The sequence below is a fragment of the Pagrus pagrus genome (genome assembly GCF_965226575.1).
Source record: "Pagrus pagrus genome assembly, chromosome: 14".
NCBI classification, from domain to species: Eukaryota; Metazoa; Chordata; class Actinopteri; order Spariformes; family Sparidae; genus Pagrus; species Pagrus pagrus.
The window spans coordinates 24291065-24310395 of NC_140198.1; the positions used below are offsets into that span (position 1 = coordinate 24291065).

The window sequence follows — 19331 nt, forward strand, 5'->3', positions numbered from 1 at the left end:
GGCGGCGGAGGAGGAGGAGGAGGAGGAGGAGTGGAGTTTGGATGCTTCGGTCGAGCTGGGCTGCCACTTCTCACTCGAATTCAGCACAAGTTGTCGGACCAAGTTTCACTGAAGAAGTGGTGGAATAGCTGGAACAGGAATGGAGCTTTCGTTGACCCGGTTCTGCTGCGTGCTGTTGAGCCTGTTTGCAGGTGAGTTTTCGGACTCTAACGGCTGAGCTACTTCGGTTCTAATTTTTTCACTAAAACGGCGGCAGCGAGTGCAGTCTCCGGTCAGCCGTGTGCCGTAACGTCACTGGCGGATACATCGAAACTTGCCCTTTTCAATAGGTTTAAAATGCCAATGACTTTACGTTACGTTTTCATTTAGTTAGTAACTTGAGTAACATTTAATCTCCTGAGAGGTTATCAACCACACCTCAACCGAATACACTATAAAGCAACTGGCCAACAGGGAGTAACTCCGACCCAAGGTCAGTTTAGTTAGCTAGCACACCAGAACAACGGTCCGGCTAAACCGAATTTAAATTTGAATTGTTCAACTACAACTAAGTTAGGTTCAGTCATAGAATGACCTTTTACTAACGTGGGTATTTTGGGACTCTTTCGGGGCAGAGAGAGAAACAAAAAAAGAAAGAAAAAGAGAGGACCACACGTAATAAATCAAAGTTTGCTAACGCTATGTCACATTTTTATACGCATTTTACCTCAGTGACCCCAATAAAGTGACAGAGGTTTATTGTAACACATCGTCCTCTAAGTAAACCACCCTAAGTGGCTCCCTGGAGGTAATTTTTTATACTCTGAATGAATGCTTATTAAAATGTATAGCAGTGTGTCATAGTTCCCACAGTAATTAGGTGCTGGGTGATTTTTTTAGGGACGCTTCCCGATGCCAGAAATCTGAGTATTTCCGTGTGATGTCTTTTGGGTTTATCGTCTGGTGGTTAACACAATAGCTTGATCCGCTTTTAAACCTGTGGCTGCACTGACTTCAAAGTGCTGCCTTTTTTGTCTGCCATCTGCCAGCAATGCTGACCCACCACCCCCCACCCCATCCCACCATCGCCTCTTTCCCAGTCAGAAATCCCAGGCTATCACATTTGATTTAAGCGCATGTTTGTTTGTGTTGACAGCTTTGTTTAAGTCGGTGTCATTTACTGATTTAAACGTTTCAAAGCCAAGACCCTTATTTGATGAAAGTTTGGTCCCAGTGACCCTCACCTAAGAGGGCTTCTGTTGTTTGTTGATACTGTAGGTGGGCAGATAGCAGTGTGGGCTGAGAGACCTTTGATCAGAATAGTTATTTTTAAACCTTACTTGCTTGTGTTAACTTATAGTCAATGATTAAAAGGTGAAAATGAGATATTTCTCATTTGTCTCGGACCTCTGTACTTCTCTTTTTTTGTAGCTTTTTATTCAAAGCATCAGTCGATAATGATTCAGGTGGCAAGTTTTTGTAATTAGGATAAGGATAGGGCAGGTCACACAAGTTCACGCTAAGCTTTTAGAGTGAAACTTGTTGAGAGTTTATTCTGTTAGTGTCTCATCAGGGCAATACATGTAGAAACACTGCTAACATTCAGTTGTTTATTCATCAAAACTATATGATAAAAATGTGCGACCTCAGTTTTTTGGTTAATAAAGCAAATGTATGAATGGTATTTTTTAATGGTTGTATGGGCGTGGCTGTTTACTGCCCTGGAATCTACAATGAAACTAGCACATCACTCCTCCCACTCCAAACAATGTGAAACACTTGCTTTAGGATTGTCCTTTCGGTGACGTGCCGTGGCCATCATTGAAATATTTTCTGAGGTTTTAATGGGAAACCAAAGAGCCATGGTCAGGGCAATGACATTCCAGTATGTTGATTAGTTAGTGAGAAACCTCATGTAATGAAGAAGTGCTTTGTTTAGAATCATGCAGCACATCTCTCCATGTAAAAGCTGGGGCACTGAGTGCAATATAAGGTCTACATAGTGTGTTGTTTAGCCTTCTTTTGTCTCTTGATTCACATTGTTGTGTCCACTAGTTTGAGCTCATTACCATCTTAATGGCATCATGGCCTCGTCATTTGGGCGCTGTTCCACTTCAGTAGGCAAGAACAGTATCCGCTAGACTCGTAGCATTCTTTTAACGTGGCTTGGAAATACACATAATGTGCTAACCTCTCTTAAATGGAAAAATAACAAGTGGGCTCGTTCTGCTCCATTTTCTTTGCTCTATTTGTCCACAAGGCACAGCGTGGATTATGAAATGTTGACAGAAGCAATGTTCTTCTAAGAGGGAGATCTAAACTCCTTGAGATTTTGGTCAATTATTTTTATCCATCCAGCCTTCACATTGAAAAAGGGAAAAATTGGTCATCTTTTTGTTTGTTTCAAGCTGTCATTATCGGATAGGAGATTGTTATCGTGAAATCATATGAGTAATATATTGATATGATATTTTTATCGTGATATCAGGATATGTATCATCTTAGATTTTGGATATCATTATATTGTGAAATAGGTGTTGTCTTTTCCTGGTTTTAAAGGCTGCATTACAATAAAGTGATGTCATTTTCTGAACCCAGACTTTTGTACTTGTTCTAAAATTTGCCTTTTCCTACTTAGTCATTATGTCCACAGTACTGATTATTATTAGTAGCTGGTTTAATAAGATAACACACGGGACATGCAGATGTAATGTTAGTGCACTGAGCAGCTACACACTTCTTTTCATTTCCTCTCCCCACATATCACCAACAACAACAACTCTTGCCTTACGGCAAGTCTGAGTGGACACGCCACTTAATTGTGCTCTGGTGGGGAGCCTTTTAAATCACGATGTTACGATGGTCAGGGATTAGTAGTCGATGGCTGTTATCTGTCGGCCCAACCCTAGTACACACAAATATTACCTTAAAAATGATTTTGATGAATTTCTCATTGTTAAAAGTCACATTTACTGAATAATTTGAAGTCACGAATGGGACAGGAGAAAACGTAACGAGTTGTTGTGAAAGTGCTTCCTTGACAGGGCTCCTTTTTTAATTCCTTGTGGTGATGTTTTGTTAACAGAGACCAACTGCTGTGGGGTTGGCTGTTACTCTTAATGCTGACATCAGATGCTGTAACAAACACTCAAGGCTGCTCCATGCAAATGCTGACACATGTCAACAGTTCTGCTTACAATATTTTCAACAAGTTTATTAGAATGAAAAAGTAACCACCACACTGTGACAGCTTTTCAAAATATCCAGCGAGCCTGGTGCCATCACATCAATGTTTCATATCTGTCTAGAGTTGCAGCGAGTAATCAATTTGTTGTCAACTATTAAATAAACTATTTTGGTGAATGATTTATGAAATATCGTCAGAATTACCTGATTCCAGCCTCTTAAATCTGAATATTTTCTGGTTCCTTTACTCCTCTATGACAGTAAACTGAATCTCTTTGGGTTGTGGACAAAATAAGACATTTGAGGACATCATCTTGGGCTTTGGGCAACACTGATCGACATTTTTCACCATTTTCTGACATTTCACAGACCAAACAAGTAATCCATTAATCAATAGAATAATCAACAGATTAATCGACAATGAATATAATCATTAGATGGTCCCATATATCTGTCATCACACTTTGTCAAAGAAACACTGTGTGGTTAGATCTGTCTGGCATGGCCACTTCTTTCCTTTGTTAACAGAAACCTCCTGATTTCCATGTGTCAGTCTGTACTCTATGCATGTCTGAGTCCTTGCATAGGACCTGAAAGTTCATTTTCCCTGCCACAGTGCTATTAGACCTGCCCTGATGCTCTCTCCACCCCCCTTCCACTTCTGGCTGTGTGGGTCAAGAGTGAAGCCACTGACCTATGATAAACAGAAACCTGGTGAAACTATGAGCAGGCGCAGTACGCAGTTAACTGATAAGCCTACGACCAAAGGCCCCGACTAGGAACTGGTTGCTTAGTTACCTTTGGAAAATAGACACGCGGAAACAGGGAGTGTACTTATGTGTGTATGTGTGTGCTCCAGTTTCTCTGGAAATCTACCCTCCCTCTTGCTTGTATGTATGTATGTTTTGGGTCCTCTTTTACAGCAGAAAAAAAATCATGATACTATAATGGTTAGATTAGTAGCTCTTCTTAGGAGAACTGTTCTAACTCTTACAGCTGTACGTATGTGTTGTTAAGAATTAGTTGTAACAAGAGAGATGGGCGGAGGCATGTTTAGCACAACCTGAGCCATTGTCATTGGCCCCATGCAGACAGCAATGACTTGAGGTCATATTCACTTGTCATGACGCAGCAGTCCAACGCCACTACTCGCCTCCTGTTGGCTGAAACATGTTGCAGCCACAGCTTCAACCCCAAACAAGCAGTCACCCACTCTGCCTGGAGCCCCATGTCCTTGGAAATGAAGCAGGAACATGTAGAATCGGATTACACTCCAGGGACACTGCTTTGTCCTCCACAATCTGATGATGGGGACGACCGAGCATGAATATTCACAGCCCCGGACGTTAATATTTTAGCATGCCAGCGCTGTACAAGCCCTGTGCCAACTCCTGTTCACCTACATGGTAGTGTGAAACGCTGATCCCACCTTTACCTCGCCACATTACCCTACCTCTTCCTTCTTATCCTGGCCCTCCATTTCATATCAGAATTACTGAATGAACAATTTGCTGCCTGCTTTTGAATCAGCCAAAATGATTAATAGTGGTGCTTGTATCTATGTCCTGTTAATGGCTGTGCAGCCACTCTGTATTCAGAGCTCATTTCTTTTTCACAGGTATGGGGTAAAACTGCCGTCTGGGCTGCTGCCAAAGCATTCTTGTGGGAAGATATATTGGCAAGATTATACTTGAATCCCTTGGTCATAAAGTCAATGTTACAATGACAGATTTCAAGTTTGTATGTCTTCTGACTTCGATAATACTTTGACCACAGTATTGACCTACTGCCAGTCCAGGCTCCTCAGAGGAATGCAAATTATGAGCTGCATTGCTCCGGAGCAGTTTTGCTTTAATGACACAAATTAGTGGCTGATCACTTCACAAAGGTCATGCTTTAGTTTGTATGTAGGCCCAAGTGGACTATGACATATTGGTCAACTTGCATGGTTGGTCACTTGTTTTTTTCCAATCAGCCATCTAAAACCCAAAGGTATTCAATTTACAAAGATGTGAAAAGAGAGAAAAGCAGTAAACTATCTCATTTTGAGAAGCTGACGCAAATGTGTGGAATTTTTTCTTGATAACTCTTGATTTTTTGTTTGTAATTACAATTTATACAGGATTCTGCTAATGAGAACATATGATTATATTGTCTATATGTACATAGATTGGCGGTAATATTGCATTGCCAACCCCAGTGTTAGCTACTGTATTGATGGCAAAACTATATATAGAATTTTTTTTTTATTTTTTCTTAATAACCCTGTTTTACTGATTCGAGAGTGATTTGGAAAACAGGGAGACTGTTTTGTTGCCTTGCTAAAGGCAAGTTTGTAAGATATGGCCAAAATTACCCATTAAAAAAAGAATGTGAAGAAACAACAGTGATGATGTTATGTCAGTGATGTCTGTCTACTTTGTTGTAGAGATATATTAGATAGATTCTTGGGGTATCTTCTGTTTTTTAGGAAAATGCAACCGTACACCTTCTGAATTCAAGTTGTTCTCTTTTACTGAACTAAGACAAGCTTAATTGTCTTGTTAACTCATTGTAAAACACACTTCATTCAAACTCAACATAACATTAATACATCTCACCAAAACAGTCTTGGTTTGTCTTTCCACAATCACATCTGGTTTGGTCTAAATAAATCCTCAATTCTCTACACGCCATTTTTGCTGCTGATACCCTATTCTCTCTCGCTCCTCTGCCACTTTATGCCTCTCCTGTCCCTGCCAGCCATGTTCTCTTGTCCCCAGAGTCAAAGTCCTGGTCAAAACTGCTGTAAATCACCTCTGTACTGTATCCCCTGTCTACAAACTGGTATTCGGTGGTCTCAGAGGCTGTGTTCAGTTCCAGTTCGGTGTCCAGCTGTGTTCACTCTCAGGCTACTAAACCTGTTTGACCTGAACCCTGTTGCTGACGATGACTCCCCCTTGTGATCTGAGGTGTTGGTCCAGTTAAACTTTGGCGCGACTGGCTCTGCAGCTAACTGAGTCATTAGCTAAATAGCTAACAGTAGCTAGCTACAGCCAATGATAGCTAGCAAAGAGCAGCAGGCGTTGGCTACTTGAATGTCTTAAAATTGTCAGTATTTGTTCCTTCTTACATTGTATTGTGGTGCAAAATAAACATTGGAGCCTCTGGAGAACTTTAGACTTTTTGGCTTGTTGCACTAATGCACTGTTGAGGTAGATAAAGGTAGAGAGTAGGTAGTAGCCTACACCTCTGATATCTTCATCATGACTGCAGAAATTCTCCAAGTACATGTAGAGCAGGAATTGTACTGAGCGAGAGACATTTCCTCTACTATCTATGTAACCTATCAGTTAAAACAAGGTCAGTGCAGTGCTGATTTTCCCCACTCTCTCGAGTCCATCGGTCATCATCACTGTGTTTCACTGTTAGGGCGATAAACACCCCCAAAGCACATTCATCACTTAGCCACTTGATGCCCAGCTATGCTGCGCCCACAACGCCTTGTGCTCCTAATGAGGAATAATCGGCTCTGTGACAAATAAGCTGTTTACTGCGATGATAATGAGGGTTTCCACGTTACCCATATCTCAAATGAACATCGCCAGAATACCATTTTTCTGTAGATAAATGACATAGAAGCAGAGTAGATGCTGCACACCAGGCAGTGAAGGAGACTTGAAGGATTTATTTTACAAAATAATTATTTTGAAAAACTGATACTGAGTTCAGTAAACTTTCAAAATAAAGTAGTTGCTATACTTCAAGCACAATTATTTCAAACAAAACTATGATAAAAGAAATGTGAGTTTCTAATTTGACATTCATTTTTTCATGGTAATTGTCACAGATTTCAAATAATGTGAAGTCAATATAGCACCATATGTGTTTTACTTCTTGAAGGAAGGGATTAAAATGATATATAGAATTACCAAATGTTGCTCAGGTCTCTAAAGTATACCTCTACTTCTGGTTATCCCCCTTGCTTGAACTTTGAATGTTTTTTCCACACTTTATGACTATGTATTCTGGTCTGTGTTTGCATAATATTCTCACGGCATCTGAGCTGGCCAACTCAGTGTGAGGATACACAGTGTGGCAGCCAGGTCCCCAGGGGGCTACATCTGCAGGTGCTGCTGTGCAGTCTGCTCCTGCTTACCTGCTAGGTAGTTGTCAGCTCAACTCTGCACATGCTTGAACCTCTGTTAGATTATCTTTTGTGCAATGTTGAAGAAATGTGCTTAGTAGTAGGCTGAACAGCAGGCTTTATCGTGTAAAACAGACCTGACAATTTATTCTGACAATCTTTTGTTGTCAGTTCTGACATACAATGAACCCATCCTTTTGGAGATAAGTATTAGATATTGTATTGTGCATGTCACATTATTATCAGCTAATGTCCAGGCATTGTCTTACATAGAGCTGAGTTGTGGGAAGATGATTATATTTTGTCCTGCAGCAGTAAGCCCCCACTCTCGCCGCTAAGAACATTAGAGTTAATTGTGTGTCTAATCTTGAAAAATATTATGGCTCAGAAAATAAGCGACAGAAGCAGAAGGTGGGGTGAATTTTGGGAGGAGGAGGGGGGGTAAAGCAGCTGTTGAAGGAGCCATTTTTAGCACCTCTATCTCATTGAAAAACATTACACATTGTCGACTGCGGGTATGGTGAAAAAGGCAAATAAGTGTTGTCTGAAGAAAGCTTCTGTCTTGATTCAGTCCCACTCCATTTTGCTCCCTGTGGTGCTCATATTCAAGTCAGTCTTTGTCTGTCGTAGTCTGATGTTGAATCATTATGTTAAATTATATAGTTATGCTAATAACTCCTGTCCATTGAAAAAAGGGATTTGTTATGAAAAATTCCTGTTGCCCTGCACAGAATCCTGAACAGTTTTTACAGCGGTATGATTGATTGTAATAAAGATTTAAGAATTACATTAAAGTGGTTGTGCATTGAAATGTTATGATGCATGCCGAATCTTGTTAGAAGGGATAAGGCAGTATTGATACAAAGCGACACAGAATTGGACCCAGAAAATCCCATTTCTCCTAACATTCGTTGCCTCATAATAAAGCTGTTGCTACACTGAAGCCAAACATTGCAGTACAAATCCTTTGAATTTAGAATCTGTAAATCGGAAAAATATTAGATATAGGTTTTAATGTTAACCTAGACGGGCTCTGCAACTGTTTATCTGTTAGAACATCTGTGCATTGTTTATATGGCATCAAGCAAACCTCACTATTTCACTGATATGAATACATTTTAGTGATGGTATATTTGAAGATGCTGTAGATATGTTTGCAGGTGGAGGGAGATAAGGAAAAAGGAACGCTACTGTATATGCAGCTGTAACATTTATGCAAAATGTCCCTAATCTCCTTTGAAAATATGAATGGAAGGAAACACGTTGTTTTCATGAAAGAGCATTACATGAGATTTGAATAGATGAAACCTTTTCCCATGGGGTAATCAGGTCATTGCAGTAAGAGAAAGTGGAAGAGGGCTACCCCTCCAGTCTTTGGCTAACTTTGTGTAAATGGTAAAACATTTAACATTTGAACATTAGGATGACGTTATTTCCATATAACCATATATTCAATTTACCCACGTGCTCATCACCAGGGTTTTCTGTGCCAATGTAAGGGTTTGGCGCAGCACCCAAACCCAACCCAGCCCAGATATGGCAATGATAAAGGTCTACAATGACCTCAAATTTCAGTTTTTTTTTTTATTATTTAAAAAGGTCAAATTTTCTTGGGGAGGACTCAAAACCCCCCAGCCAAATATGTGCACCTAAACCTTCTACAAACCTAGGGAAAACACTGATCATTACTCGTTATCAGGAGAAAGCATGCAAATGTCTATTGTATGAATTTGAAGTGGTTTTTACTGCATTCAGATTACTTCCATTTACTTACTATGGTTTTACAACCAGCTGTTAAAACGAGTGTGGCTGCCTGCCACCTCCCTCTTCTCCATTAACATTCATTAAAATGGTCTTTTCCTCGTACTCCTGCCTCTGAAGTTATTACTCTTGGGTCGTTGTTGGATCTATAGATATGATGACCGGGACATCTGCTACAGTTGGGTATAGAAAGCGCTCAGCGCTTGAACCACAGCAAGGTCAGCATGCCACAGCAGACATTTAATTACTATAGTGCATCTCACTGCCATGTGAGGAAATCAGCAGCTGGCCCGGTCGCCCTCCAAAGAGATGAGATTGAACTGAAAATAGCTCAGTGACTGGCTGGTTTATGATGGTCAGAATGCACATTACTGCACAACCTTAATCACAAGTGATGCTGTTTTAATAAGCAGGCACAGGGAGCCAACCAGACTGCAGTTGTTGCTGGTAAGTTCCTGAAGAACCAGCTGTTAAGTGTCTTAATGGAGCCCATGTACAGTATAATTCATGGGCACACACAGCTGTGTAGCTGGCTGGCTGGCTGGTTTTCTATGAGTGGCCAATAATTGGAAGGATAAGAGTAAACATCCACACCTTCCCCAGTCACACTGGTCTTCACAGCACCCAACTCTTCTCACAAGGTATAGGGGAACTTCAGCTCTACATTATCCCTCTGTGACAGGACAGCTATCTGATGAGTGTAAGGGGATGATTTATCAGCGACACCCAGAGCTTTAACATAACTCTACACCTAGAGTTGTAGATTAATGACCTGTGGGCATACAAAAAGAGCCTATGCCTGCCTGCATTGTCACCTGGCATGTTATCAGCTAAAAGGTCTACCTCTAACACTTATTAATCAGCCATTAACGTGTTGGATAGTACTGTACCATCTCAGGAGTTTAAAAGACCTTGTCAAAAGATTTGTGAATTTAGTTTAGACATGAAAAGTCTGATAATCCCTCTGCTGTCAAATTAATTGTGGGAAAATTTTCTTGCTACCCTTGACCTGGATTGAAGTGAACAGATATTAATCTAAGACCCTGTGGGATGTGGTAATATATTTGGACAAGAAGTCTTGAATTGCTATACCCCCTAAACATCACTGCAGCGCACTCACTATCACTTTGTCAGCATGCATGTTTTCTCTATCAGGATTCAACATATAACCTGAAATCAGTTGTTTTTATGTTCATGTACAGGCTGTGTAAGGTGAGCAGTCATCATTGTGCTGTATCTCAGTCACTTTACTGAGATTATATATTTGTCAGCCTGATCCAGGATGCCCTATAAGCAGTGTTTGGCTGCCTGTCTAGACCACTCAGGGGTCAGACCTTTTTAGACGTCAGTAGAATCACCAGGGAGTTTGCTTGTATGGCTGGTTTTCAGGCAAAAGCACTTTACTACATTCACTGAACACTCAACAGCCAAACGTCCTTGCAGAATCTTCTTAAGGATGCAGGTTATTTGTAAGTGCCAATTTGTTTTTACAACCCAGTTGCCAGAATACATGTTAGGGATGTATGTTTCTTAAAAGCCATGGATATGTTGAAACTTTACGCTGCTTTATGTTACAACATTAGGTTTAATTATATGTTGTAAAAATGCTATGCTTATTGTCTGGTTAGGTTTAGGCACAATAACCACTTGGTTAGGGTTAGGTAATGTTTTGGCTTACCTAGTTCTGTCGCCACAAACATGGCTGTAAATTGTCCCGACATGTTGTTGAACACAACAGGTTTTCGGCTGCAAATTGTTCCTGCATCTCTTTTAAAAAATCAATTAGTTTCACACTTGAAATGTTGAAAAGCCATGTCAAACAGTGATCGCTCGCTTGGCAGTCGTTTCACCCAGCTGAACGCTGCCACTGTGCCCTGCTCCTCCTAAATGTTGTTGAGTACATTGACATCTTTTGCTTGTGATTACCTTGTGGCTACATTTTAGCAAATACCTGACAAGTTTTATAATGTACAGTGTGAAGGACTGCCAAGGCTGGACAAGAATAAGGGAAAGCCACACAGCTTGGCCTATAATATATTTTTCCCCCTTATCCCCTTCATACTATTCAATCTATTTATGCTATATTTAACTTTAATCTGCTCATTCAATATTTAAATCAGAAACTCCATTTAAATATTATAATGTTACTCGTCTTTGATACATTATGAGATTCATCAACATTACAGTCCCATTCATAGTGCTTAACTCTTTCCCATTGCAGTTCAGTTTATTGTGAGCCTTCAACAAACCTGAAAATATTCCACTTTTTCATACATGATTGGTATTATTCCACTTTTTAGAGCCAGCAATGTAGTTTAGCATAAATTTTTCAACAGCCAGGAGCATTAACAACTGCGATTTCTTCTAGTTAATTCAGTTCTCCTGCGCACAGCTCTGGGATCAGCTGGTCATGTTTCTGTTGTAATGATCATGGCGACTGCACGGAATGTGATTGTGATGTGTTACTTCAAATTTTATTATCAATAAAATAAAGATTACATCGTTGGGGGCAATGCAAATAATGTTAATAGCTACATAACCTGCATTAATTTACGAAAGACTTGATTGTGCTCTCTCATTTAACCGTCGCTAAGAGAGAATATTACAGCATATTACAGTGTGATACAGACAAAACGCTCATGTTAATTTGCTTCTTGTTGCCGTCTTTGTTAGAAGCTAAGATAGATGAGGAGAGATGTTGTACTGAATGTGCAGTTGTTTATAACTTGGATGGTTGGGTTCCTCATGCATCGTTGCTATCAGCTTTACTCTGCTGTGTATTGAAAAATAGCACAGTTGCTGCTCTTTGATACAGAGGTAATTTCATGCTCTGGAGTCCAATTTAATGTTGGAGTAACATATGTTTATGTATACAGCATATAATGTTTTCGTAAGGAGTTTGTGTCCAGTTTGCGGTGATCAGCGCTCTAAGGATTTTTTTTTACAGATGCTTGGATTGTCTAGATGAATCTAATTAGCTTAGGAAGACTATCAGGGTCAAAATAACTAACTGTTCACTCCCTGCAGCTCGCAACGCAACTCCTTGTATCTTGAATCCCCTTTGAATCTGAGCTCTGCTTCTTTAAAGGGCTTACTGTATTTATTTGTACAGTCTGGACTCTGCTCTTCTTCATGAGTCTGACAAGCCCCATCTCATGCACAGTTAAAGAATACAGCATGGAGAATAAATACCATCATACTATGTCATGAGCAAAATTGTAGGGTTGCCTCTTCATGCAGGATAGCTAAACTAGAACAGCATAGTTATTTTTAACACTCCCAATCACATCTTGTCATTTAATGTGGTGTGTAGACTACAGTGGTTGTTTTGAGCTTTCTGCTCATGTCTAGGCTGAGAGTGCAAGCTGGAGGCATGAATAAACCCAGCGGTCTTGGTTAAGTTGTAACAACAACTGACAGTGTTCGCCTGCAGCTTCCTACAGGGCTCAACACTCAGGTGCATTTACTACACCTGCTTTCAAGAAGCTCTGAGTGAAGAGGAGAATCCAGCCTTGAAACATCGGGCCTGTTTCACCGCCTGCTCGGTAGAGAAAGAGAGGAAAGAAAAAGGATTATCCATCTTGTTATCTTTTGACAGCATTCTTATCTTGATGTCCTGCTGTAGTGTCTCCCCCACACAGAGGACAGGAAGGGACTGTCTGTGTTGTTACACTTTCACAAAGACCTCATTCTGCCTGGTCGGGAGTGCTTTGGACAGGATGAGAGGGTTTAAAGAGAAGGGATGTTATAAATGCATTTGAAAAGGAATTGATGTTTTAGCAGTCATTACAAAGTACGTTATCAGTATGCCATCTCTGCCTGAGTCCTCGGGGAGCTTTCAACGGCAGTCAGATATCTTTTCAATGAAATAGGCTGTGTTGGTCCTTTAGCCTTTGACAGCACACTCCAGGCAAAAAACACATATATGACTGTGAAGTTTATACCAGTGTCCAAAGGACCACCATTGTACAGTGTCCTTCAGGCGGGGGACCTAATTTTAGACCAGCACCTAGAGGAAGCGGTGTGAGCAAGGCAGACTCATTGACTGCCTCCCAGCCAATCTAGCTGACAGCCATACATGCCTCTGCACTACATGGAAAATAGGTTACTATGTAAATCTACCATAGGCAGAGGTAATATCTTAATCTGCAGGAGTTGGCCCTCATACCAAAACCAGACGTAACCGAGTTACCTGAATCACTCAATAGGAATTTTTAACCAGCAAGCAAACTCAGACTTGAGGCAAATATGGTTGCTGAAATAAGTTACTTTTTCAACTTTCTAAGGAAACAAGATTTTGGTTAATCAGTTCTATGATGACTAAGTTGTTCCCAGTGGTCAGACACAGTTTGAAAATATGCTCTGCTCTATCTAAAGGGACGAGGGAGGAACCCAGGAATTCATTGGGAGGCATCTGTGTTTGAATAGCTGATATGGTATACTTTTTTCTGAACTGTCTGCAGTCTGGCTGAACACCTTAATCCTTTTTAGAGGTTTGGCAGCCAGCCATAAGAGTCTTTACCTCTCCATAGGTGTTTACTTACTTACATTACTTACATACATTTTGTGTATATGTGACTGGAGTTACTGCCTAACCACTTTTTAAAAGTTAAATAAAAACAAGTCCTCAGTTGACTGAAGCAACATGCCAGAGTACTGTCGGTGATTTGTTACAGATGGTATGAGGAAGTAGGTTGTTATTGCTGAGAAAGGCGATTCTGACTAAACTTGCTCTGTTCATTCTCATAGCCCCCATTTATTTAAGTGAACATGATGCAGTGAAACATTCAGCCCACCTTTACAGTTGGCACATAAAATTGCTGAGCTCTGGAAATTCCAGAAATGTGAAATTGTTTCCCTCCTGACAAGTTTCTGAGTTTGTCAAATCCCACCACTAATGACGTTGAAAATCTGGCTTGTTAGGAGCTCTACAAAGGTCTTCTAATCCCTCATTTGGCCTTGTGTTTCAAGGGGAATGTTCTAGTTTGATATTCACGCTCTGTTGCTTTAAGCTGACTTCTTGTGTGTTCACCTCTCTGACAAATTAAGCACAGCCGTGAGAAACCTATGTTTGCTTCTGTATACTGTCTTCTGCATCGCAAATGTGGCATGTGAGTTTGTATGTTCTCCAAAACCCATATTGTCAGTATCCAACACATCCTACCCCACAGTTAAAACCACTCTGTGAGAGTCCATCAACAGTGTGAATGAAGTAGCTGCACTCTGCTGCACTTGTGTCCCAGTGTTTGATCAGCGACGCTGCCTCCTGATCACAGTTGGCATTGTGCCCTGGGGCCTGGACAAAGGCTGGGGCTGGGGCGCCGACAGGGGCCTGGTCTGTATCAGACACTTTATTTGTTTTGGGGGATGGGGGGGACTGGATAGGCAGCGGCATGGCTGCCTCCCCTCTCAGTGCAGAGAGTCTCCTGTGTCAGGAGAGAGAGAGAGACGCCCCATGACTACTCCCCACTGAGACATTTGGCTTTCATTTTGTCAGTTCATGGTAAACTGCTGGAAACTTAGCACGAAAATCCATGTCTTTGATAAACATTCTTTCAACGGCCTTACCCAATTCTCATTTGTTTGTATTTCATCAAAAATATATTTTTAAAAAGTGTGCTAAGATGGCTCCCCTTCTGGAGGTCACTCCACTATTTTATTATCATTTACTGTCTCTCTGCCAGACCTTTATATGCATCCCAGGTGATCTTGTGATAACTAGATGAATACAAATTTAGAAAATGCTGCTATAATAAATGCACCATTTGGGATTTCATTCCCCAACCCACACAGGAAGTGCTCAGAAATGCATTTCATCACATCAGCAACATGTATTAGCAGTGTGTCTCTGATCCTCTGTGTCCAGATTATGCAAATAAAATTTTTTGTGTGGAGTGTCCACCAGGATATTCTGGCTTGAGTGAAAACAAGTCTGATGTGAAAAGGTGAAAAGCCGGGTTGAATTTTAAAACGTAACTATTTTAAGAGTCAGTCTAATACAGGAACGATAATGTCACTGATGGGCCAACAAATACCTGACTGCTCTCTCACCTTTGTGTTTATACTTAGGCATACACTCTCTCCATTAAACACTGGCTGATGATTGATTTAAAACCTCTACCTCATCCACCACCCCTCCTCGTCCTGTAATTAGGATTAAGAGGCAACAAAGACACACAAATATATGTGTGTGTTCACGAGGCATATTTCTATTTTACACCATTTCTAAAGCCATGCAAACTGCTTTCACGTGTTCACTAATTGCTTGCAGGGAACAGTTTTTTCCCCTGCAAAGTGTGGAGGACATGATTTTGTAATTACTCCTCTGGCATCTCTGGCCAAAGAAAACACTCCAGCTGATTCTAAATCTACACACAGGCATTTTAATAAACAAGGCACATTAGTGTATCTCTGAACCACCTCAAATTCAGCACCCTCATGTGCATCTGCCTCTTTACTGTTTTAATTTCCTCCTCACATGACTATATTGGCACTGTTTCGGTTGTTACCCATGAGAGTGTTATCAGCAGGCTATCTGTGTGCTGCTCCTTGGACTGGCGTCTTGCCTATCAGCTTCACGGCACAGCCAGACCAGATATTGTCACCATCTCACCATGTCTCTGGGCTTCAACAAATCCTGAAGGACACAGGCCTTTTGTGTGTTTGTATCTAATTGTGTGTGTTTCCACAGGTCTAAGAGACACTGGGGGTTCTTATCTGACTCTTCAGGGTTCTTTAGATAAATTTGCCTCCTCTCACGGGTTGGGGGAGGGAAGGGAGGACAGATGTAGGGTTTGTATGGGTTTGTATGGGTTGCTTTTATTGGTTTGTGTCTAGCTTTAAAACAATTGATGTTGGAAGAGAGTTTGGACAAGCAGCAGCCGCTTAAATTCACTGTCCTACACCTTGTCAAATGCTAATGTATTCTATAAATAAGGAGTACAAATCCCAAGGACATGACTCAAGAGTCTCAGCGATGAAGACCTTTTTGATTAACCGACCATTAAGGAACAAGCCAGTGTGAATTTGTCCGTCCTATCCACTTTCCTCTCTCTCTCCTCCCTGAACTTCCTGTATTCCCTTATTTTTTTAACACCTTATGGTGGATTTACAAATCTAATTAGAATGTGTATGAAATTTGATTAAATTGTCCCCTTTAATTATACAATTGATGCCTCCCAGCAGCCGCAGAGACCTTTTCCTTGTTTGTATATAGAAAAGTCCCAGGATTATTGGTAAACCAGGGCTAGCAAAAATGAAGTAATTAAATCAGAAATAATGTCACTGTTGATACACATAGATACATGCAGCAAATGGTTGCTGTGGACATTCACAGTAATGGCATAACCACCTCCCCCATAGGCTCATCTAAAAGCTGTCAAATGCTCAGGCAGTCGAGTAAAGTGCCTGTCATCCGTCACCCCTTCATCATTTAATGTTCAATTATGTCAAAACAGCCTTCAGGTCATCGGCACTGAGAATTGATGGCAGCTCCGTGTGGCAAGTGGAGCTTTCAGGCTGCATTACAGCACAATCAGTATGGTTCAACAGTCCCAGCCCTCCGCAACACTAAATAAACCACGGCCAAGCTCGCTCTCGGGGCACCCACATTGCTTCAAATTGAATAGTTCCAGCGGGGGCACTGGGGCGAGCATTCAGACCCTTCTTTTTGAGCAGTGACCAAGTTATGAAGTTATCCTCCGCTGTGCCCGAAATAATTGATGTTCTACGGCATGTTCACAGGGGACTGGCCCGTGCTGTTTAATTTGGTCATTCCAGAGCCCCCAGACAGCAATTTCACCATAATGAATCACTAATGTTCATCCCACCATCAATGAACATCCAGGAAATGTGCCACACTCTTCAAAAGCGCTGTGATACTTTTTTCTGTTTCTTTTGTTTGTTTTCTATTAGTGAGATGCTTTCTTTCTACTTTGTTGAAAATGATACTTTCAAGAGTGTTTACTGTACGTGACTGTTTTTTTAAGGCGCACTAACTGAAAATATTTCCACTTACACTTATAAAAAATATAAATTCATACTTTTCTGTCATAATTATTAGATCTTTTTCCCATGCTATACACACAAACACATTTCTTTGTAGCTATTTGGCTGTAATACTGAATCAATGCTTTCACTGCAACTGATACACAAACCTTAAAGACGGTAAACAGAAGTAAATCCCAGTGCGGCGTCATTGACCTCTCTCACCTAGCCAAGCTTTCTCTTGTAGCTGTTGTTGCGTTGTGAGCTTGAAATAGCTGCTGCCTTTATCTCCCCATGGTAAGACTTGGCTTCTCAGACTTTATTCCAAAGGATGCTCTTTAAGGTCAAAGGGTGACAAAAGAGGCTTATGAACCACTGTGGCCCCCGCCAAGACTCTGAGGGTCTTTAGCTTGGCTAGCAGAGGGTTCAGGAGAGGTTAGCTTGTCAAACAATCTCTTGGTTTCAGGGTTTATTGCTGTCTGCGAGAACTACTCCACACACCACAGCCTCATGTCTGCACTAGAAGACCTCTGACAAAACACTTCTGCGTAACTGCTATCCATGCTTGTAAATCTATGTATAAGTTACAGAGAAACTAATCTCTCCTGGTTGCAGACAGGAGCTACAGTATACCAATGAATCAGCCAAGCTGATATCAACTTCTTGCAGATATGTTGGTATCAGTAGCCCTTTTCACACAGAGACTCTGCATTATCTCTGCAGCGGAGGTTCGCCAATTCTCCGCCTTTGTTTGTTCACACTAGGGCTGCATGATATATCGTTTGAACATCGCCATCGCGATGTGCGCATGCGTGATAGTCACATCACAGGACATGCGATATTAAAAGTCCCCCCTTCAAAGTTCACTCGGGGTAAAACAGTTAAACTTTGGAGAGCCGTTCCACCCCTTTCCCAGTAAGCCAGCATGGTGTATTTGGTATCAACGGATTCATTGAAATCTCTAGCTTAAAAGCTAAGTCCACTACAGTGTCCAAAGTGTCACTGTTGCATTTTTTTTCTCTTCTGTGCATCATCTTATTCCACCTATAATGCACTGCACAACAGGCTGGCCAAAGAGACTTCCATCCCTAATGCTCTATTTTGATCAGATGAACAGATGATATACGTTTTTTTCGGGCAGAAGTGTGACGGAGTCGTTAGGACAGACAGGATGACAGGCACTTCTCCACGTAGAACTGCGGTATTTTTTTCCTCATGTAAGTTGCCAAAGACACTACCAGTTACTACGTTACTGTTGTTTGGTCATGTAACGTTGCTTTGTGGGACATTTCTGTTTTATTTGATGAGTGAGGGATCTGTTTAGTTATCAGACTGTGAACACCATCAGATCAACACGCCTCCGCTCCGCGCCGCCAGCTTATCCTATTTACACAGACGCCGGTTCGCCTCTGCTGCACCTCTGATACTACCTCCAGAGGCGCATCAGAGCCGCAGCCAAATTTCACCCCTCGCTGCATCGGAAACTTTCACACAGAGGAGGATGCAGAGAATCGGCGCATGATCCCCGCAACCAAAGTCCAGTGTGAATGCGGCTAGTGTATTGTCTTATACTATTCAATACTGGAATTTCTAACTTCAATAGAATGGCTTGAAAAATATTGATATTTCATACCATGTTTGATACCACTGGGAAAAATTGACATTATGTGCAAGAAGAACATCGTCTAAGTTAATTTAGTTTATATGTGGGCAATAAAGTAAAGCATGTGTCGACTCAGTGTCTGCGAGGAGAGCAAAAAAAGCATAGTACTGGTGTATCAATACTGCAAAAATTTGTATTGATACATTTTCAAACTAGAATGGCACTCAGTAGAGTGTATATCTCTGCCAAGGCACCACAGTCCCCTTTATTTAAATCAAGCCTTATCAAATATTGAATTCAATATCCCTGTATCATTCTAGATTTTAAGAAAGCAAAGAAAAGTTTCAATGTTAGTCACAAATCTTTAAATAAGCATATTTAAAGGATCAATACCAGGATTGTTTGTGTTAATGATTGAAAATATTACCATCAGCTAATATTATCATCATTGGAACTTTCCCAATTTTCCCAACTCCAAGTTATCAATATTGGTATTGTCCATCTGGGCAGTACTGCAGGATTCCTCAGATTCTCCATTTTTATTAGTTTTTGTTAAAATGTAGATAATAATGACAAATGAAAAGAAAACAAAAGCAGTACCATACATTAAACTTAGATTTTAATTTGATTGGCTAAAGGATCAATCAGCCATTCATTTCAGTCACCATGATAATTTTCATTGAAACTGCT

At 40.9% G+C, this 19331-nt stretch overlaps 1 protein-coding gene across 1 annotated transcript in view; it reads left to right on the plus strand.

The window, feature by feature from the left end:
- cxadr (CXADR Ig-like cell adhesion molecule) overlaps positions 1-19331 on the plus strand; it is a 41522-nt gene continuing 22191 nt past the window's right edge. The window contains exon 1 of the mRNA XM_084374161.1: positions 1-191. Coding sequence (XP_084230287.1) covers positions 140-191 — 52 coding nt within the window. The 5' untranslated portion in view covers positions 1-139. The remainder of the gene's footprint in view (positions 192-19331) is intronic.